This window comes from Artemia franciscana, chromosome 5 (assembly GCF_032884065.1).
Source record: "Artemia franciscana chromosome 5, ASM3288406v1, whole genome shotgun sequence".
In the NCBI taxonomy this organism is placed as follows: domain Eukaryota; kingdom Metazoa; phylum Arthropoda; class Branchiopoda; order Anostraca; family Artemiidae; genus Artemia; species Artemia franciscana.
In genome coordinates, this window is record NC_088867.1 from 45,264,629 (window position 1) to 45,288,160 (window position 23,532).

Here is a 23,532-nt window from a genome sequence, read left to right on the forward strand (position 1 = left end):
AACATGAGAATACAAAAGTTCTTTACGTAAGCTAATTTATAAGTTACGTATATCTTTTACTTATAAAGAGATTCGTAAAAAATTAAAAGTTCTAGTTGCCTTTTTAATTAACCGAAAATCGGAGGGCAACTAGGCTTCCTCCCCCGCTCTTTTTTTCTCAAAATCATTCGATCAGAATTATGAGAAAACCATTTAGCCAAAAAAAATAAATATACAAATTTCGTTTTAATTATTCCTCTGTGGAGAGCCAAAATCAAAACATGCGTTGATTCAAAAACGTTCAGAAATTAAATAAAGAAAATAAGTTTTTTTAAATGAAAGTAAGGAGCGACGTTAAAACTTAAAACGAACAGAAATTACTCCGTATATGAAAGGGGCTTTTCCTTCTCAATGCCCCACTCTTTACGCTAAAGGTTTTTACTGTTTTAAAATGTATAGTTAAGAGATAGAGTCAAACTTCAGCGTAAAGAGCGGGGCGTTGAGAAGGAAAAGCCCCTTTCATATACGGAGTAATTTCTGTTCGTTTTAAGTTTTAATGTCGCTCCTTACTTTCATTTTAAAAAAACTTGTTTTTTTTTATTTAATGATTAATAAAAACTTGTCATGGAAGTATTGTGATGCTATAGCTTCAAAATTGTCAAGATCTCTGGATGTTCTTCGCCGATTTGAAAACGTAATTTCACAGATAATCCTTTGATTGCTTTAGTTGGCTCTTTTTTTCATGTATATTTCCTATGGTTGCTGTGCATAGAAACTTAATTTTGTGTCATTTCATAAGAAAATCTAAAAGGGAGCTATTAAACTTTTGTCACCTAAATGTGCATTACTGACAATACTAATGAATGTTACGTTAAGAGTCAAGTGACCAATCAAACAAGAGATCAAATCTAGTCTAGTCATACCTACGTCGAGATCAACCCTTAACCTAGTGTGAGGGTTCCCTGTAATCATATTTTAACGTTTTATAGTTATTTGTTAACCAATGTCTTTCATTATTCAGTCTTAGACAGGCACATACTCAGAGAGCCCTCCGGCCCACACCCCCATAAGTCTCGATATTTTAATTATTGTTCGTATAATTCATTTTATTTTCAATAAAATCTGCCTACTTTCTGTATTTCTACCACTCCTCCCCTCCTGAAAAGAGTTGTTTCTTTTTCATATTAAGCCCAATAGAAAATAATTAATAGATTATGGTCATTTTTTTATGTTGTCTATGTATTGTCAGTCATGAGCGCTGGCAAGGGGACCGTGCCCCCTGGAAATGTGGGAGTATAAAGTAATTATAAGGAAACCAAAGGAAATTGAGCAGAATAGGGAAAATCCTGAGATAGATTTTGACCCTTAATAAGGAAAATATAAGTTCTAATTTGCGACTGAGCAACCCCTTTCCAGTTTTCCACAAAGATTTTTTCTATATGATTGTGTTTAAGCAAAAAAAAAGTCTTCATAGTAATGGATGGTAAGTAAATAAAGACCCTTGTCATTAACGAAAGTATAAGAGCCTAGCTATTGATAACATTCAATCAGGTTAATCAGCTTTTTATGGGGATCCTAATATGTATTTGTTTATTGGTAATTGGTGCAGTGATTAGCACACAAGAAAGTTCGTATAATTAAAGAAAACACAAGGAAAACCACTTAATAAGGGACAATTTCGGTAGAAAATATACCGTCAACTTTTGCTTGTATTTTAAGAGTGTCCATGAGCTGATACATAAAGCCACTATAATCAGAAATGTTTCTCTCGAACGGAATGCTGGGAATTTTTGTATTTCCCCCCTAAACGGATACGTTTTTTGTGTTGTGTTATCATTTTTTTCAGTGGTGATTGTATTTATTTAGTTATCACTTTGAAAAAGATTTAACTTTTTACAGTTATGAAGTATAAAGGTGTCAAATATACTAGCTTTTACTATTAGAAATGAAATTAAAAATACTGTATTAAAATTTTTCATTTGATTTTCTTAATCTTGGTTTTAAATGTTTTACTTTGAACCAACTACTTCGATAATCCATTACTTTCTATAAACACTGAGTCAAAGTTCTTAAACCGAACTGGCCAGACATGACAGTAAACAACAAAGAGGAAACAAAGAAAGAAAAAACGAAAATATCCGCGTTATTTTAGTCTTTCCTCTCTACTGGCCGCAGTCTCTTTTGAGTTTTTTTTTTTTGTGGAGTTTTATCTCTCTTTGTTGTTTATAAACAGTGAGTCAAGGCATTAAATATTTTGGTGTTTGATAACCAAGTTCGAAACTGTCGATATGTTAAAAAATATCCGTGCAACACTTCGGCATTGCTCAACAGAACTGAACGCTGGAAGTCTATATTTTGGTTTTTGTAAGTAGGCCATTGTTTTGTGTATTTTTATGTAGTTAAGTACTTTTTTCTTTTATATATACTTTTATTTTAATTGACATTTTGTCCATTGCCTTTAGAAAAATGTTTGTCTCTGTGCTTCATTAAATAAAGAAAAAAGCAGGTTTTTTCAAATGAAAGTGAGCAGCAACATTAAAACTTGAAGTCAATAGAAATTATTACAAATATGATGGGGGCTGCCTCCCTTTTCAACACCTCGCTCTTCATGCTTCACTTTTTTGGCACTTTAAATGTTACTTATTGTTCTAATTAAACGACCCTTGTGTTTTAGGAATCTTTTTTAAAGAATTGGGACAAAATGTGAAATTTATCGTAAAGAGCGAGGTGTTGAGGAGGGGAAAACTCCCCTCATATACGTAACAAGTTCTGTTCGTTTAAGTTTTAATGTTGCTCCTTATTTTCCGTTGAAAAAGCTTGTTTTTTTCAATTTCTGATCATTTTTGAAATAACACCAGGATACCTGGCTCCACCTTAACAGAAAAATCCCCCTCCCCATAGAAATGTCCTCTGGACAAATCAATCCTGGCAAAAATTTACCCCGGACAATTATCCTTAATCCCATACCTTAATTACCCTTAACATCTCCACACATAAAATGGTAAAGAGAAAGCAAGACATATAAAGAAATGTTGTATATGAATTCTGGCAAATTCACCCAGTGTAAAATTTCCCCTGAAAAATTCACCCCCTGGAAACTTATATCTCCTTGGAAACTTATCTCTCATCGGAAAATTTTCCATTAGAAATTCGTCTTCCCCTCCCCACCCCAAAAATGTATGCATACTTCCCAATAACAAATTAAACAATGGGCAAATTTTATGACTTAAAAACCTTTCCCGAGGGGCTGTAGGGTCATTTTATCTCCAAAGACATATTTATTGGGCATTTCAACTATGCTGAACAAAAAAGCTATCTAAAAAATTTTGATCAGTCGAGTTTGGGGAAAGAAGTAGCGTGGAAGGGGACCTAGTTACCCTACAATTTTTGGATCACTTAGAAAGGGCACTAGAACATTTCATTTTTGTTAGAATGAGCCCTCTTCAGACGTTCTAGGCTGACTGGGTCGATAAAAACACAACAAATAAACACGCATCCGTGATTTTTCTTCTGATAAAAATGAAGAAACTCTACATTTTTTCAGATATGAGCTTGAAACCTGTACGACAGGTTTCTTTGATAGTTAAATCTGATGGTGTGATTTTCATTAAAATTCTATGAATTCATGGGGGCTTTCCCCATTTTTTGGAAAATCAGACAAATTTCCTCAGGCTCTTAGCTTTTGATGGGTAAGACTAAACTTAACGAAACTTATATATTTGGAATCAGCATAATAAGCCAATTCTTTTCGTACATCTCTTCATATCAAAATTCCGTTCTTAGAGTTTTGGTTACTATTGAGCCTGATCGCTTCTTACTTAAAGTTCGTTATCACAAACTGTTCGATTACCCATCAAAATACAAACAGAGATCACTAAAATATTGGTCTTTTTTTCTGCGTTACCAAAAGTATTATTTTCATAAAACTTTACGGTTTCATGAAGTGTATCTAAACAAATAGAAAAGGTTTTTAAACTAAAGTAAGGAGCAAGTTTAAAACTTAAAAAACATAAAATATGCAATTTAAATTTTTACAAAACTTGGATACACTTAAAAAAACCGGCGATGGATAGTAATTACGGCGAAAAGTCCTTGTTAACGTTACTACTAAAGGATTTCGGTTGGATGAAAAGGAGCATTATTGTCTGTATGGATGGAAATTTTGTGAGACTTTTAATCTTCCACATAACTGAATCAAAATCTACACCAATTCTACATCAAACCTCTGCAATAGGATTTTCTTATCGATAAATACATTACACACATTTGTTGAAATACTATGAAGTACTTCATATAAATAGAAAAAGATAAACATTACCATTTAAAATAGCTGAAAACTAAGTTCCTAATAGTACTTGCCATTCCAAAGAAATTTCCTGGCGGGGCTGAGGATGACCTTCCTTGTCTTTTCCACATCTGTGCTGGTAGATACAAGAATATGATATTTTGGCGGTATAGAGAATTTATTTCAATTAATTCCTACTCTCCTCTCCTACACCTCTTTCAACATTTATCTGAAGCCTCAGGAAGAGTAAGCAGTTTGCACATTAAATATATTTTTGTACGGATCAACCTGACCCCCACCTGAACATTGATTCCCCCCCTCATTATAGCTGATACACAATTACATATCACTAAGCGTAGACTAATTTCATTAGAACTAAAGCGAATCAACTTGGTTGAATCTAGTATTGCCACTGTTTGGCATTACTTCTTCTGCTACTGGGAAGCTTAAAATATAGTTATCGATACTTTCAAATCAATCAGCTTCGCAGTATTTAAATTGATTGTAAATTTGCCCTCTTCGGGTTTAAAGTTGTAGTTTGGTGCTCTAAACCACCTACATTGTCACCCAACCACCACTGCTATTTTGGCATCTGCTCCCCCCTGGAAAATTTTCTGCCGGCCCCGTTGTTATCAGTCAAGTATCTTTTTTATCTTACTCACATACAAGGAAGGCTAAATTAGTCTGGATTAATCGACATATAAGACATACTAGTCCGCTTGCACAAAGCAATTTGCAGCACCCCCCTTCCTGAAGAGAGCTTTCTTTTTCATAAACACAATAGGCAATAATTAATAGATAATGGTCACATTTTTTAAAAGAAAATTTTGTCTATTTGTTCTCACTCAAGCATCTATTTTATCTTACTCGCATACAGGGAAGGACTAAATTATTATGGAGTAATCGACGTAAAAGACACACTAGTTCGCTTGCACAAAGACTGATCAGCTTGGGTCACTAATAATGCAATCTTGTATAACTTTGGTTTTGCTGTCAACTCCTTTGACCGATACAGGTTCTGTCGATCGGTTTGGTCTGTTTTCATTTTATTATGTTTTCATGTTGGTTCTCAATACATTTATGTTTCTTTTTTTTTTCAATGAAATTTCACAACCAGTATTGTCACTTGCATAATTTGTAGGAAAATGGAGCTTATTCGATTAAACCTCCTTTTCACTATTTCAAATTTTACGACCATATTTTCAACTTAATTACTAATTTTTATTACTAAATTACTGATGTGAGTTTGGGTAATAATTTAGTTAGTAGTTATTATGACTTTTGTTCTGAGGCTTTTCGTAAATCTTTTGATTTTACCTCGCCTGTAAAACTCATGTTTTTTAATACACCGAAGCGTTTTCATAATTTCCAAAGTTTCTGGGATTTGCCCAAGTTCCCCAAAAGAAAACTAGAATTTCTAAAATCTTCCTGAAAATTAACATTAACAAAAATTAAAGATTTGGATTTCAAGTTAATGGTCGTCCGCTTACGAATGTTGATTTTAGGGAGATTTCAATTATGCCAATCTTTTCTTACGAAACTTTGGAGGAACCCAGAGGAATTCAGACATTGAGGAGGCACTGATACACCGCTTCAGGAGATGCCGCAACCAAATCTAAATAGTTTCTAGTTTTAAGTAAATAACAGTGAAATTTTCGATTTTAACTGGTAAGCAGAATCAGCTAAAAAATTCAAAGGGTTTGGAAGAGGGGTTAAAGAAGGGGAAAATGTATAACTCTCAAAAGTAATGGTCGAAGAAAAACTGGATTTCAATCTGTACAACTATCCGTCAGCATATATCTATAGAAAATGTTTATATGCTAGAGCATTTTATGGGAGGTTTCGGTAATCCAAATTTTCTTTTAAGGACATTTGGAAAAACCACTAGAAATTTGGATCTAGAGGAGGAACTGATAAACCACCTTATGAGCTGCCACAACCAAGATACAGTTTCTAGTTCTAATGTATATAAAAGGAAAATTTCGGTTTTAGTTAATATGGAGAAATAGCTCAAAAATTAAGAGGAGATAGCAGGGGGCTCAAAAAGGGGGACATTTCTTATTCTCAAAAATAATGGGTTTAAAGAACAGATCTCTTTCGGCACTACTACATATCTGCATTTACATATGTAAGGGGATATTGTGTCCTCTTTTGGCATCAAAACCAATAAATCTGGCTTTGATCTTAATTCATGCGGGGTATACTTGTAATAAACATCACACAAATAGGAACAATAGGTATATAATCTTAGCTCGAAATATTCACACTACTGTTAGTCGTGGTTTTGGCCCATAAAAGCGCCACTCCACAACCGGTTTTAATATAGTTAACACAAGAGAACAACAGCATAGAGGAAAATAGGGTAAAACTACTTGCTAAGTGACTTACCGAATATCTAGTGAGGCCGTGCTACAAATTGGCATATCTGCCGTATCCGTTGCCGGTTCTAAAGAAGGTAAAGGCGAAGCACTTTGTTCATCATTAATTTTTTCTCTTTCTTCAATAATAGATGGATGCATCTTGAGAATCATTTCAAGTTCCTCATCTATCCCTCGCTCATATTCGATATCCCTGCGCGGAGTCTGATCGATTCTCTTTGCTATTCCACTTGATACTCTCAACTCGGGGATAGGAAGCAGACGCTGTCCTGCTGGACTAGAGGGAACACTGTGCACCGGTGTATTATATCTAGAAATGAGAGGGCTCTGTCCACCAGGACTTGGTGGCCTTGAATGATTTGGACTAGGCAATTGTGAGCAATATGGACTAACTGAATTAGATGGACTTGCCTGATGAGAGCCAATAGGACTATGAACAACTGAGCCAATAGGACTATGCAATGGTGTTTGATATGGTGTGCCAAATGGACTAAGGGTGTTACCGTAATGGGACGTCATTATATTTCGCCACTGTTTACTTCTATGCATATCCAGTGACACTCTTCTTTGTTCATGAGGGTATGGAGGTGGCAGCCCAAAGCTGTTTTGCCGCATGATTTTGACATCTGAGCTGTCTAGGCTTTCATCAAAACTACACCTTTTACTTATTCTTCGGTTCATTGGCTCGTGCTCAGGAAGACTTAGCGAGATATCACTTAAATCAAGAACACATCCACTCTCACATGGTATTGGCTCTTCGTTCCAAGCCGCCATATCAATGGTATCATAAGCGTAATTATCAGCTTTAGAGTTAATCTCTCCTCTATGTATTTCCATTTTTCTGCACTTTTTCTAATTACTACAGTTAACATCAGCTAATGGATCATGTTCCATATTATGGTTATGGTTTGTCTGTGTTGAATGCTAATTTAAGCATGTTCTTTAACATGTAATCAGAGGATCTGAAAAAGAGTTGTTGGTTCAGACCGTGAATGGCTGCTTCAAGAGCTATGCAACTCAATGAGGAAGGACTAAAAGATTAATTTGTAATATAGCTTAGAAAAAAGAGAGATACGAAATACAGTACTTAACTTTTAAAAAAAATCTAATGAGTACCAGTTACTCGAATTCGTATTAGCAACAATGTAAAGATAGAGTAAAAAAAAATCCAAAAGGCGAAGTTGATTATTATTAAAAGAATTATTTTTATTACATAGGTATATAGTACATAACTGCATGTTTTTACAATAACTATTAAAAACTAGCCTGAGCCACTTGAGGCCAATACAGCTGCATATGCTCCTAACCCATTCTATTCAGATTTTCGCGCTTTCGTCTACTCGTATACATCCCCTTTTACTCTACCCTTGTGCATTTTAACCATAACCAGGCCTAATTTGGATAATCATAGTTTTATATCCCTATTACAATGTCTAGATTGCCTAAATTTTTCTTTGCACATTTCATTTCTTATCTTATCGGACTTCGTTTCTAAGGACATGTGCAGATTAAAAAAACTATACATATCATGAATGAATACTTCAAGATCTATGCAAATCATAGGTGAAGGGTCGAAGATATTAATATTCAACATAATAATAAAATAAGTAGACAGCTCCTCCCGGGCCATCCGTTGTGCATAAGGCACGTGTAAACGTTTCGTACGAATTTATTTAACAGAAGGGGGTATCCATTTACACAATTTGGAAGGAGGAATACTCAGTTTTGTACAGAATATAGGGGGGATTAGCTTTGTTTTTACAATTTTTTAAATCAAAATAACAAAAAAGGTATTTTTCAATAAAACAAAAAAAATTTCGAAATCTTGCCTCGGGAGGGGGCAACAAGGTCTAATCGAAGGAGAACTGTGCCCCGTCACCACTTTCTCCAATTGAAACCACTTGCTTACAGTCGTGCCAATTCACAAAAATGCTGGGGGGGATATATTTTTTGAAATCTAAAAAGAGGCTAATTTTGTTTTATTTTCTATTTTTTACTACGAAAATACTAAAAAAAAAATGGTATTTTCAATATATTTAGGTCCTTATCCGTTTTATAGCACTGTTTGTGAGGTAGTGGAAAGATTTAGAAACACTTCCGGGTTTTCTGAAGGCAAGCACTGACGTGCTTGCCTTCGCCTTGCACTACCCTTATAGTGGGTAGCACTGACGTGTTCAGAATTTTCTTTTTTTTCCATCGTCACTGTTAGTGGGGCATCATAGGGAGCTGTTTAACGGCTAATTTCTAAAATAATAAACTGCCTTTTTGAGAGTAAAGATCATCATCTAGTAGTGTCTAGGGTTAATTTAAAGCTAAAATCTTGGAAGGATAACTACATCAAGGGAAGTTAGTATGTCGGTAGACTCCCAGATGGAAATTCCAGAGAAACTTTCTAGGAACAGTTGAATACTAAAGTGGAGAGTTTAAAATTTGACAATGCAGTAGATAGATATAATTATTTAAGGAAAATAAGCTGTGGTGTCTTATTAAGACGTGTCTTTTTAAGGAATAATTTAAGGAAGAGTTGCTGATTGGGACTTAGGGAAGAAAGTTAGCAACAAAATTAGGACAAATTAGAACAAAAGTTCTAGTTGTCTTTTTAAGTAATTGAAAAATTGGAGGGCAACTAGGCCTCCTTCCCCACCCCTTATTTCTCAAAATCGTCTGATCAAAACTAAGAGAAAGCCATTTAGCCGAAAAAAAGAATTAATATGCAAATTTCATTTTAATAATTTATGCACGGAGAGCCAAAATCAAACATGCATTAACTCAAAAACGTTCAGAAATTTAAAAAAAAATCTAGTTTTTTTTTAACTGAAAGTAAGGAGCGAGATTAAAACTTAAAACGAACAGAAATTACTCCGTATATGAAATGGATTGTCCCCTCCGCAATCCCTCGCTCCTTACGCCAAAGTTTGACTCTTTGCCACAATTCTACTTTTTAAAAAAATTAAAAACTTTAGCATAAAGAGCGAGGGATTGTGAAAGGGAAAACCTATTTCATATACGGAGTAATTTCTGTTCGTTTTAAGTTTTAATCTCGCTCCTTACTTTCAGTTAAAAAAAACTAGTTTTTTTCTTTAATTTCTTACAGATAGATACAGATGTATATAAATTTTAACAAAATTTATTTTGGCTTAATTTTAGGTTTTCAAGCTTTCTTATTTAAGTATGTCTATTTCTTAGCTATTATTAATGTAAGAGCAACTTTTGCTACGGTGGTGTTAATGCATAAGCGCCACTAAATTAATTAAATAGACTAAATAGATTCCAATAAATTCTCTGGAAAAAAGAGAAAAAAAGAACAAAAAAAATCACTTCTAAGAAGTCAAAAATCTTTTAATGATTCGCCTTTTCCGGATTGACGGTTTGAATCGATCGAGCAAGGGATTTGATGATGATTAGCTACAAATTTTACCAGAAACGCTAAAAAAGCCTTTGAAATTAATTTTTTTTTTCCTGAAGTGACAACAGACAACAGGAGGGCAGCTTTGTTCAACTCCTGGAATTCTAAAAAAGAGCTCATTATGCTTCCGAAATATGGAAGAGCTAAAGAAACTTGTAACATCTGTTTGCGACGTATTCCTAATCTGCTGTCACTGATTTATTTAGGCTAAAATGTGAGTACGTAATTGATCACTGCCGCATACCAACATTTTAACTAAGCATTTTAAACGAGCAAACAAAATAAAATGACTAATTGACCGTAAATTTGTAATTCTTTTCTGTAGTTAATACAAAACACAAAATAAGTTGAACGCACGTGAGATTAAGGTATTTTTTAAGAAGTCAATTTCATTAGTAAAGAAAAACTCAAAAAGAAAAATCGAGATCAACGGAATCAACTTTAAAAAAAACATGAGAAATACACCGAATTTTTGCATTAATATTTGGGATAAACGAAGAATTCAAATGTCAAATCTAAATTAGAATAAGAACCTTAATTTAGGATGAGACCTTCCCATTAATGCTCTAAATTTCTGAGATTATGTTGAAAAAAAATAAATTTGCAAGAAAACTGAGTAAAAACGAAGTTTTCTGTGAATTTTAGCACCCCTCCCACCGACTCGTCAAATGACAAAATGAAAAGTATCTGCGAAAGACTTTCTAAGAGCATTTATATTTTGTTTAAAGAAGCTTTCTTGTACAAATCCTCCTTTCAGTCTTTTAATGCTCAAAAATAGCAAACAGCAGGCAACGCTCTAACCAAAAGAGAGATGCAACCCTTTAAAAAGAACTAATTTTAATATTAAGATTATATACAGGTTTCACAGTTTTCCCTGTAATTTCTTTCACTTTCTCTATATTCCACCCTCGGTCGTGTTTTACAACTATCACTCGTCCCATAGAATAACCTTCAGAGCCTTTCAAAGAGAGGGGACAACCGGGTCAGCTTTTCAGGGCACCGAAGCTTGTAGGGCACCACGTAAGTAAGTAAGTAGTAAGTATGACGGCAATAGACCCTTACGGTCCAAATGGGCAAGCCAATCTCCGTTTCGTGGCCCTTTAGCCAGGAAGTGCAATGGGGGGCTGGGTGCCAGACATCCCGGGGTTTCGCACACCTTTCCTGCTTGTCTTCCCCAGATTTCTTCAGGTACCCATTTAGAACTGGGTCGACTCTGACTGAGCTCCCAGAGTCGCGCCACTGACCCCAGTCCCAAACCACATAACTGAGCACATCAGGGATCGAATCCGTGCCCTTTGGACAAAGAATTCTCAACCCAGCACGTCAACAAGTTAGCCAGGGCGCCACGGCTAGGGGGCTGCCTATATTGATCTTTTTTTTTTACTTTGATTCGGCCTTTTTTGCTTCCATTTGAGCTGGGAGAGAGCGCTGTAATGAATTTTTACCGGGCGCCCCCAATCCTTGGAACGACTCAGTAACCTTAACATTTACATATGAGTTATATATAAAAATAAAACGATTTCATATTTTCATAGGAACTTTGCAGTCACATTGACAACAGTAAGACTTCGATACTATTCAATATTGCAACTTTGAGTAAACCCCTTTCAAGCACTCTTTTCGTATAAATCAGCCAAGACTGATCAATGTAAATGTAAATACCAGTAAATTTAATTAGCAATGATTTACTAATATTAAGCAATCTTTGTTAACAATCATGAAAAATAAATCACAAACAAAATTAATTAGTTTGAGTGACTAACGATTATTAGGAAGTACTTAATTAGCCTTTCGATACTGGAGAACTGGCCATTATACAATTTGTTACTTACAAGAACCCTTACTCACAATACAACTTAAGCCTTTTACAATCAAATAGCCTGAAACGTGGTCTATCACAAAATGTTATGGATAAACTAACAATATATTGGAAACAGGTTGCAAAAAGATGTCCAAGAATAAACTGACTTGAAGCCAAAAAACTTGGAAGGAATGGAACGGTCATCGAAGATCCTGAGTAACGCATCGTCTATAAAACACTCTTGGCCATAATGAGGCTAGCTATTCCTCCGATTTTTTTTTATTAAAGCTTAATATTTATATAACAACACTTTGATCATTCCTGAATAATAACCATCCCTAAAATTGCACTTATCAATTATATATAATTATTTATTGTATTGATTAATATTATTTTGATTAAATCTTTTCTCCGACACGACAAATTCCTCCATGGAAAGTTGTTCCCGCGTGAAATCCTCCAGAAAAATTTTATCCTCGCTTAAATTTCCCCCAAAAATTTCCTCTGGATAATTCTACCCGGACAATTTTTCTTTGCCTACTTCCATCTGAAAAAAGACTTACTTTTCATTTAATTTCTTGTCGTTTTTCAAATGATGTCGAAAATCCCCCCACAGTGGAAAGTTTTTATCAGAAGTCTTCCCCCTCCCCAAAGGAAGGTTTATCATGTGGAAACATTGGAAAATTTTCCCATGTAGAATTCCTTACAAGGATCCCCCTCCCCTCTAGGAAAAATCATCCAAACAATTGCAACCCCGCTGAAAATTTTCCCCGGTACATCTGCACATGTAAAATTTAGTTGCCAAACAGAAAGCATGGCAGACAAAAATAATTTTGTATAGGAATTCAGGCAAACTCCCATCGTGTGAAGTTTTCTCTGAAAATTTCACCTCAGGAAACTTACCTACCCAATGCAAATTTTCCCAGTGGAAAATTACTCCCAAAGAAATTCTTCCTCTCGAAAAAAGTCTGTATATTTCCGAGTAGCAGATACTAAATGTAAGCAATGGGCAAACTTCACAACTTAAAGCCATTTCCTCGGGAGCTGTGTGCGGGGGGGGGGGTCATGCCATTCCCAGAAGCAGAGTTATTGGATATTTCAACTATACTGAACCAAATAGCTATATCTGAACTCCGATCGAATGACTTTGGTAAAAAATAAAGATGGCAGGGGGGTTGGTAGCCTCCAATCTATTTGGTCACTTAAAAATGGCACTAAACCTTACAATTTCCTTTCTAATGAGCCTTCTCCCGATCTTCTAAGACTAATGGTTCCATACGATCATTCACGAAAAAAATAAACAGACCAAAAACAAAAACAAAAAAAAGACAGTTCAACACCCATCCGTGTTCTTTAGTAGTGATGCTATAACAGGGCCCGTGCGAACAGCATTGGCACAACCATATGAGAGCATCATTTGAATAACCGGCTTATCTAGCAACTAGATCCGGTAATGAACTACATATGCCTGTCAGGACGTGATTAACAGATATTCAACCTTCACAGAATAAGAGGAATGACCACTTTAGTGACACCTATCTATATATGACAAACATATATTCAACCTCCACTGAATAAGAAGAATGACCACTTTAGTAATACCTGTCTGGACATGATTCACATATATTCATCCTTCACTGAATGAGAGTAATGGCCACTTTAGTAAACCGGTTTATATGAATTTAAACGAAATGGTAGAATCGACGTAATCAGAGGAATGACCACTTATGTAAACCATTTTTTTTTTATTTCAAATTGGACTGATAGAATTTATGATATACCATTGAACTTTACTTGACAGCATCTATAGCATAGGCATTTGTTTAACCACTTGCATCAGCATATCATGTCTAATTCAAATATGAACCTTTTAACAGTTCCTGGAATAGTGTAACCACTTGTATTATCATATTTATGGGAATTAGTGCTTATATCAACACTTCTTTTAGAGGTAGCTTATGGTCATCCATGTCACACCTCCAAGGAGCCCAATACCCTCCCCAAACTTTTTATCATTTCCCCGTTTTATGCTTAGCATTTTTGGATTCAGATTTTTGGGGAAATTTTGGACTTGCGGCTGCCCCGTGGCATTCTATGGCTGGACATCGACACTACCTAGTTCACTGTATATTTTCATTAAGTATTTTTCGTACATTGGAAGGATAAACGCTTGCATCACACACTAAAAAGTGAAGATGAAGCATTCTTAGAAAGTATTTGCACATGATAAAGTTATCGTTGCGTTGAATGCTGACAAAGACAAATATTTAAACTATGAAACAACTGCTTGTGATAAAACTATTGGAAAAGTATGCGTGCGTTATCAAGACACAGAGAGATTGGAATTCTTTGGAGTACCGAAAAGATTCGACAGTACTGGGTGTGAATATGCGAGTGACACTTCCGAAGATAATAACACTCAAAGAGAATGCAAACACAAAGCTATTAGTTGATGGCAAAGGTCAACTTCTTGCTTATGGTTCTGGTAACACGTTACCTGTTGACGGATCATATCGACATCCTTCTGGTATTACCATTCAAATGAAAGCAAAGGGAAAAAGAAAGGCCTACTATTGCACTAATTTCATAATTCATATCTTGTCTCTGTGCAAAAACTACAAACTATGTAAAAATAATGTAGTAATAGACACAGAAATCGAAAGCAAAATATAAAGGGCATTGGCAGATAATGCCAACAAGATATATAAAGACAAATCGCTAAAAACAAAGTGCATGTGAGCATTATTCGAACCATTGATCTTATACCAAAAGATACAGTCCATGGGCCCAAGAGTACCAATATCAAACGCCAATCATTTTTGATAAAATATCAAAAATATTGAACCTTTAGGTGACACAACAGTAAAAACTGTGTATGAGTCAAAATGGATTAATGATTATTCTACTGGTTACATACTAAGAGAAGAGAATGGTTGCACTATCAAGACATAACATGATGAATTTTTTATGGAACAGATTCAAAGTGTCCAAAGTTGATAACTGATATTAATAATGTGTAATATTGTATGTAACATTGTGTATGTAACATTTGTATTCTGGTTTTATGATAAGGATTTTTGAGAGGTTCATATTAGAATTGGACATGATTATGGGCATTGATATGGACATGATATGGACGATTGATATGGACATTGAATTGGACATGATTATGGACATGATATGGAGCCAAGTGTATCAAAATCTTGTGTGATATTATCAAAATCTTGTCTGATATTATCAAACATCTTGCAATAAATTATCAAATTGCGCCTGATATAACGAGAAGATTCTATTACATTATCCAAGCCTTATGTTTTTAGTATCAAAATTACAAACAAAAACTCAAACACCAACAAAGAGACAAGGAAACATCCACTCAGACACATAGGCACAGAGAGAAAGAAAGACAAGCAAACTGCCGCTCATAAACACAGGCACAGAGAGAGAGAAAGGCAAAGAGAGAGAGAGAGAGAGCTAGAGGGAGAGAGAGACAAGAGAGGGGGAAAGCCTACAAATACACGGATTAGGACACACAAACACACAAAAACAGACATGGGGACAAGCAAAAACCTGGTCAGACACACAGGCACAGAGCAAGCGACAAGCAAACAACCACTCAGACACACAGGCAGAGAGATAGAGAGAGATACAAAGGGGAAGAGAGATAGAGAGAGAGGGAGGGAGGTAGAGAGAGAGAGGGAGAGATAGAGAGAGAGAGAGTAACACACATTCACACACAGAGAATCAAACACACAAAGACAGACACAGAGACAAGTAAACATTCGCTTAGACAAATAGGCACAGAGAGAGAGAGAGGGAGGGAGGGAGGGAAAAAATCACATACACACAGAGTCGGACACACTAACAAACAAAAACAGACACAGAAACAAGTAAACCATCGCTGAGACACTGAGAGAGAGAGAGAGAGAAAGAGAGACAAAAACACATAAAAACATACGGAGTCAGACACAAAAAGAAATAATAGAGACAAGCAAACATCCGCTCAGACACAAAGGTACAGAGAGAGAGAGAAGCAAATATTCAATCATACATACACTAATACACGTAGAGTCTCTCTCTCTCTCTCTCTCCCCCTCTCTCTCTCTCCGTACCTGTTTGTTTGAGGGAGTGTTTGCTTATCTCTCAGTAGTATAGTGATTGCCGATTCTGGACCAGCTAGATCACACCATTAATTTACATCATTTTCGGTCCATTTTACATTACTTTAACATCAAATATTCAACATTTTGAGCTTTCTCCATCCCGACATTCGACATAAAAACAAGTTCTTGGAAATCAAAAATCGTTCTCATTTTTATACTTTTTCACAGTGTAAACACGGTTTCTAGGCCCCACCTAGATCGTCCCCCAATTTACCCTATTTTCAATTGAATTCACGCAAATTTTAAATGAAAATTTCCGACGTTTTAAAAATTTTCCACCATGAGCTTTAAGACTATAACAGGTCTTTTGAAATAAGAATTTGAAGAATTTGTGGAATAGCAGTTTAATTATATTCCATTTTCCTAATCTACTGATAAAACGTAACAATTTAATATGATTTAATATTTATTGGATAGTGCGATATCAATATCTAATTAATTGTTATTATATTTCCCTTTTCTTTCTATAACTTTTAAAATCAGACCTTCATCTAATTTTTTCATTTTCTTTTCAAGATCAGCTACTTTAGAATCGAGACGCTTACGTGCAAATATATCAACCATTTTACCTTTGAAATCAAAATGATAACAATTTTCTTTCCATATTTAGTTGTAACAAATTTCAGTGTTTTAATCATGTATTCCATTCCAATGTCTAAATCTTCTTTACTAATAGTTCGATTATATTTATTTTCCATTTTAATTTCGCTTAAGCGCTTCTCCACTTATTAGTAGGTAGTTTTGTTAAAAAAAAAAATCTAGGATCAAAAATAAATTTTCACTCGTTTAATAACCTATGGCTTCCTTCCCAGACATCTTTCCCTAGTGAAAGTTTTCTGGAAAGAAATCCAAACACACGTAAGAAAAAACTGAGTAGTGACGCGTTATTTGGTTATATGGTGTGCAAAGCCTTAGCATTGTAGGAAAAGACGGTTTGTATTTTTAAAAATTTGGAAAATATAGTGCGGGAAGCAAGAAGGCTTTTATTTATGTGTTAAAGTTTATAAACTCGGAGCCATTCTTATAACTATTTAATTTCACTTGTTTTATATATTTTTCACGATGAAAATTTAGTTAATGTTTTGCGTAATTCATTTTCCATTTAATTCTTTCTTCACTAGTCAATTCCCCCGATTTATTCATAGTAAGTAATTCTAAATAGAATGAATAAACAGTTTTATGCTCAACCTTTCTTTACTTAAATATATTTCAAGTATTTCAATTAGGACTGTCCTAAGACTTAAAGAAGCAAGGGGTATTTATGGGTATAAATATAAATTTAGATACTAAAAAAGCATTACAAACATTTTCATAATATTTCCAAGTTCTACGATAAACAAATAATGGTTTCTCTAATTCTTCTTATATTTAAATTAAAAAATAAAATTCTAAATAAAATTTTTTGTCCACCTCCTTGAATATTTTTTCAATATACTCTATACATATATGTCCACAATTAGCATCACTTAAATTTTGAATTGGAATAGAATGATAAGCAATTGTTTTATTAGAAGTCTTTAAGTATTTTACTTTTTTTTTCTGGCGGTATACCAAACAAACAGAAGAATCCCGTAAATAGATATTTAGGATCACTGAAATAACAAGTCCAATAAGTTCCAGGAAATCAAAATTAATACACCGCATTCTTTTTTATCGATTTTGTTTGATAAGTTATTTCTAGAGAATAAACCTCTAAAGTAAGGTTTAATTTGGCAGATGTATCAATATTTATTAAGGGTATCATTTGATGTTTCTTTTTTAGGCGCTTCCCTTTTTTGGATAAGTAGAACTGTGGTATCAACATTTTTTATAGGTCTTCCACGTCTTTTAAAGACTTCAACGTTTTCAACAACTTTTTTAGGTCTTCCATGTCTCTTCCTCATCGTTTCCCATTACAACGATTTTCAGCGTAACTGGCATTCTTATAGCTCCTCCAACTTTTTGTGTAGTGCTAGGTAATTTTAAAGCTCCACCGATTTTCAGAGGTAATTTTAAAGCTTCACCAGAGTTAGCAGTATTTTTTATCAGCAATGTTTTTACCTGCATACGTTCCTAAGGCTGCAGCACCACTTTCTAAAGCAACTTTTCCAAGTGCAACAGCTAAAGGTATTAAAAACGGTAAAATACCGATAAAATACCGGTAAACGGTTTTTACAATACCTTTGCTGGATTTCAGATTGTTTGGGATTTTATCTTTAATAAATTCTTGCTTGAAATCGTTTAACGTTGACGAATAACTGCACCTGCACCATTTTCAGGGTTTGCAACATTTTCATTTCTTCTATTTTCACATTTCATCTTCTTTTGCTATTTTTTAATTATTTTTTATGACTAATCCTTCACAATCGTCTTCTCAAACATATTATCATATGGTTGATATATTTCAGTAAATATGTTATTATCCTCACCTAAATACTGATTTGTAAGAATTTGTTGGTTAGCAACTTCACCCTTAAAGTTATTTAAAATAATTTTCACATTTTGTAAAGTAATAGAATCATTGTCTGATTTTGCGTCACCTAAATTAATTAAGCGCTTACCCTGTAAATCAAGAATACCATTATCATTAAGTACTCTACTTTCACTGTTATTTTTACTGGTTTTATTTCCAAAACTTCCAAATTTATTCATTTGTTCGTATTTTGTGTGTAGTACAGCAGGCTAAACGTCAGTGATTTTTTATATTGTGACGTCAAAGTTCTTTCTATATTTTAGATATTCTTTATTTGTTTTTAGATCAATAAGTAAAAATCCGTGATGCTCTCTAGCACAATGAGAAATTGTTCTTTTTTTAAGTCAGATTAATGATTTTGTCTGATTTGCTTTAATTTGACTTGAATTAATTTCGCTAGCATGAGAGTATTTAAAAATGTAAAATAATTAGAAGTTCATCGTACTATTTTACGAATATTAAAATAGCTTTGAGAAATATATACTATTGATTCATTTCTTTTTGTACCTCTCACGAATAAATTTGCAATGTTTTTCTGATCCTTAACTGTTACAAAGTCGTCAAAGATAACTAAATTCGTATAATCAGGGACAAGGTCAACTTCTTCTACGATATCGTCTATATCATTACTTGCAAACAATATATTCTGTTCACTTTTTCCTTCTAAATAGTTTATGGTTTAAATTAAGTCTTGATATTTATCTTCTTCGAGGTCTTTGGTATATAAATAAATTGTATCGAAATATAGCGTATTAAATTTTAAAAATAAATTGGTTTTACCACTATCAAAATTGCCGCAAATCAATAGTCTGAAAGGCCATTGAGGTACTAGCAGATGTTTATTATGCGATTTAATATTCGAAGGTCTGAAATAAAATACTTAATAGGCGCTACTATTTGATCCATTTACTCAGTACAAAATTTTAATAGATAAAGTACTTAACTATCTCCTTGACCTAACTAGCTAACTTAACTACCTAGCAAACCTAACTACCTAACTAACTTGCTTACTTAACTAACCTAACTACCTGACTAACTTAATGAACAACCTAACTAACTAAACCTCCTTACTAACTTAACTACCTTACTAGGCTAACTACCTAAATACTTAACTAACTTAATTACCTAACTAGCTTAACTTAATAATTAACTAACTAACTAGCTTAACCATCAAACCAACTTACCTTCTTTACTAACTTAACTGCTCAACTAACCTAACTGTTTAACTAACCTTACCACTTAACTAATTTAACTGCCTAACTGCTTAACTAACTTAACTATCTAACTATCTTGACTAACTGACTACATTAACTATCTAACTAATTTAATTTCTTTACTGACTAAACTACCCAACTAACCTATGTACCTAACTACTTAATTAACTCAACTACCTAACTAACCTAGCTAATTTAGCTAACTAACTAACTTAACTTTCTAACTAACTAACTTAACTATCTAACTAACTAACTTAACTATAGGATTGTATCCCAAGCATATAGTTTTTGCTTTATTTTTAAATACTTTTCTTTTAGTGTCATCAAAGTCTAGAGCTTTTTTATTTTGTTTTCTAAGAACATTCTATGTTTGTTTGGTCTTAATCTGATCATTCCACTTTTCAGATTAATACATCTTAAAATTCTGTAATGTTATTTTAAATTTAACGATATTCGTTTTGATACCTTTAAATTTTTTTCTTTGCTTTGGTTTCATCATAACCCTCTTTTAAACAAGCGTACACTTTTGATTTAAACAAGCGTTCATCCTTCATCATACCTATCACTTTTCTATTGACTGCAGGGAAGCTATGAGCGTTATCTCTTTTATAACCCAAAAGCATCAGATTTTTCTTGGAGGTCAACTTTAAAATCTTCATAAGAATACTCAGTTCGAATATCATAAATAGAACTGTCCGTATTCAAATAGCACAAATCAATGTCCTCATTATATTTTGGTTTCATGTATTCAAAACGAAATTCATACATTAGTAACTTAGATAACTGTAATAGATCAAATCCGACACAAATAGGCTTATCTAGATTTATTTTTGAACTGGCCATTCTAGCTACCGAAAAATTTCGATCCAAAGTTTTCTTCTTGTCTTGGTTCATCACTAGTGATTAGTTCAATACTAGCTCTTTTTCTAACACTTTTCATGGTTTTTCCAAAACAAGCTTTAATCAATAATTTAAAGAAATCTTTCTCGAAATCATTCGTTTTCTTTTGTCACAATTTAGCATTATGATTGAAATATTTTTTTAAATAGGGTGACTAATTAAATGCTTGTGTTCTATGAACTTTTTCAATATTAAGCCATGCTTTAAACAAAATTCGAAATTCCTATAATGCACATCAAAATTAATTTTGTAATAAAGTTGGAAATAATATATATTAAAAATGCTCAGGACGTAGTGGTAAATCTTACGTAAATCGTGTAACTCACCTGGATATTCTATGTCTACTTCATAAATTGCCACTATCTTATTCTTATTCATTTCTGATTGAGCGGGTTATCTTAACTGTTGGTAATAGCCTGAGGTGTTGTTTTCTTTTGAATGATCGGGTAAGTTAATAAATTTAAAATCTTTTTCAGGGAAATTTTGAGACATTGCCCAACCATATTATTTATTAGAATCTAAATACGTTAAATAATTTGAGGCTTTTTTATCAAAGTTTTTCATATATTCATTTTTAACTTTAACATATCTTTTCATACATTAAGATGCCCTGCTTCTTATTGCTCTTTTATCAAAGTTTTTCATATATTCATTATTAGCTTTAACATATCTTTTCATACATTGAGACGCACCGCTTCTTATTGCTCTTTCAGTAAATGTACACATATCTTCGTCAGGAAATACGGGAATTTCAGCTTTAGAGCGTTTAAGAAGAGCTTTCCATGTTAGTTCTGGTGCTTTGAAGAAATTTAAAACAACACTTTTTAGATATCATTTACTTTAATCTTACAGTTTTTTACTTTTCAATAATTTCTAGAGAGATTCCACTCTTATATATTCTTCTTCAGAAACATTTTTCCCTGTTAATCTATAATATAACTTGTCGGTTGAATGTAATTTTGTATCATTTATTTTTTCAAAGCTGTCAATATATTCATAGGGATAGATATCTTTATTATTGTTTCTTTGAACAATCAAGTATTTTGAAATACATTAGAAGTGTACTTAAAATTATTTCTTACACAATAAAAATTCACTTTACATTCACATTCAGCAAAGATTTTCAGAAGGCCGATATAGCGATGAAGCCATAAAACGGATCGAATCTATCAAACTCATTTCGTATTGGGTTCCATTAATAGTTATTGTTTTGTAAAACGTTATAAAATTCTCAACTGGATCAAAAATACCGTTATCAATTACTAATTCTCTAAGAAATAAATGAGTCATATTTTGAGAGATTATGCATTACAATAGGAATATGTTTAGGAATTTTAAAGTTTATTACATTCTGCATGAGTAAAACCACGTTTATTACCAGTCATATGGTTGTGATCTAAATTAAAATTATTATCTACTATTTTCTTTTTACAAATATGTCAGCTTTTATTAGTTTTACTGTTCCATTTTCCCTTATTTGTTCTTCCATGTAACCATAAACTCTCTGTCTACTTTGATAATCATTGGCTACTTCGATACACACTTTTGTTATACTTCTGTTATGGAAGTTACAAAATGTCCGCTAGTATCTTCACCAAATTATTCGTAATATTTATTTTCAGTTGTATCAAAAAAACGACATACTTGGAATCCATAAGCAAATGGTTTTTGCTCTGCTACTTTAATTGTCTTTTTACCTTTCTTTTGATTAAATTCTTTATTAAACGATTCAAAATAGGCTATTATGCAATAGAGTACTTTCATTTTTTAGCTATATTTTTGAATTCAGTGTAAGATCCTGTTTTTGGAATGATGATGTCAGGATCTTCACAGTTTTCTTTTTTACTATGCTTATCAAATTTTTTTGTTCATTAAAGTGTCTTCTACAGAATTTGCATAGACGAATTTTATGCCCGTTTTTAGTTATTTAAGATAAAAGTAATATACTTATATCTTTCTTTGAAACATAATTATTATTAAAATGGAATAAATTCGTCACATGTATAGCAATTTTCCATTAATCGTAGTTTTAGGAATATGAGCGCTAACCACTTTATTTTTACTTATCTCAAATAAACAAAATTTAATGTCATATTTGTTTTCAAATTTATAAATATCTTGAATATCCATTAGAAAGTTATTATTCCCTTTAAAGTTTAATCCATTTTATGTTTTTGATAGTTTTATAGTCTGTCTACATGATTTTTAGCTGGATGAAGATAATCGAGCATTGACCAAAAAAAATTCTTATCGTTATTTTTATATTATTGCAAGCTTTTTATTTTTTACAAATTGAGGTAATTCTTTTTAAGTACCCCCCCCCATATAATTCGGTAATATTTTCATTCGATAATCAATTCCATCGATTCTTTCAAATTATAAGCCCGATTTTCCGTGACTAATGTATGTATTTTCCTGTGATTACTATTTAGATGGCTTTGTTCGATGTCATTATTTTTGTCATTGGATATGTTCGAATTCTTCATTATCATTCTGAGAATACAATATAACATCGGTATTATTAAATTAGACTCTATAACCAACTTTATCATTCATTCTATTTTTACATCTTTAACAACAGAGTCAAAAATGGTCCAAATAGAACTTAAACAACGAAAAATAAATTTAATTTAGGTGATTTGGTTGGAACTAATAAGAAAAAGATTTTTGATAAAGGCTATCTTCCGAACTATACAACGTAGATATTTCAAATTGCTGCAATTAAACAGACAACTCCTATTACGTAAGAATTATGCGATAAATCAGGGACAAAAAAGATTTCATGAATATGCTGAAAACAGCGATTTGTAAGAATAGATCAAAAGTTAAAAAACGCTTTACCAGCACCATCATCTGAACTTGAAGGTATTGAACCATTACTAGCATCATCAAAGCTTCAAGGTATTGAGCGATTAGAAATACCAAAAACAAAAACTCCCGATAGATCACTAAAA

At 33.2% G+C, this 23,532-nt stretch overlaps 1 protein-coding gene across 3 annotated transcripts in view; it reads right to left on the reverse strand.

Moving 5' to 3' along the window:
• LOC136027479 (microphthalmia-associated transcription factor-like) overlaps positions 1-12,012 on the reverse strand; it is a 225,660-nt gene extending 213,648 nt beyond the window's left edge. Inside the window, exons 1-2 of one of the 3 annotated variants that reach the window (XM_065704786.1) lie at positions 11,881-12,012; positions 6,653-7,604 (exon numbers count right to left, since the gene is read on the reverse strand). In XM_065704786.1, the coding sequence (XP_065560858.1) occupies positions 6,653-7,479 (827 nt within the window). In that variant the 5' untranslated portion in view covers positions 7,480-7,604; positions 11,881-12,012. The remainder of the gene's footprint in view (positions 1-6,652; positions 7,605-11,880) is intronic. The other 2 variants (XM_065704788.1, XM_065704789.1) reach the window with 2 other exon arrangements.
• Between the last annotated feature and the right edge of the window lie 11,520 nt (positions 12,013-23,532).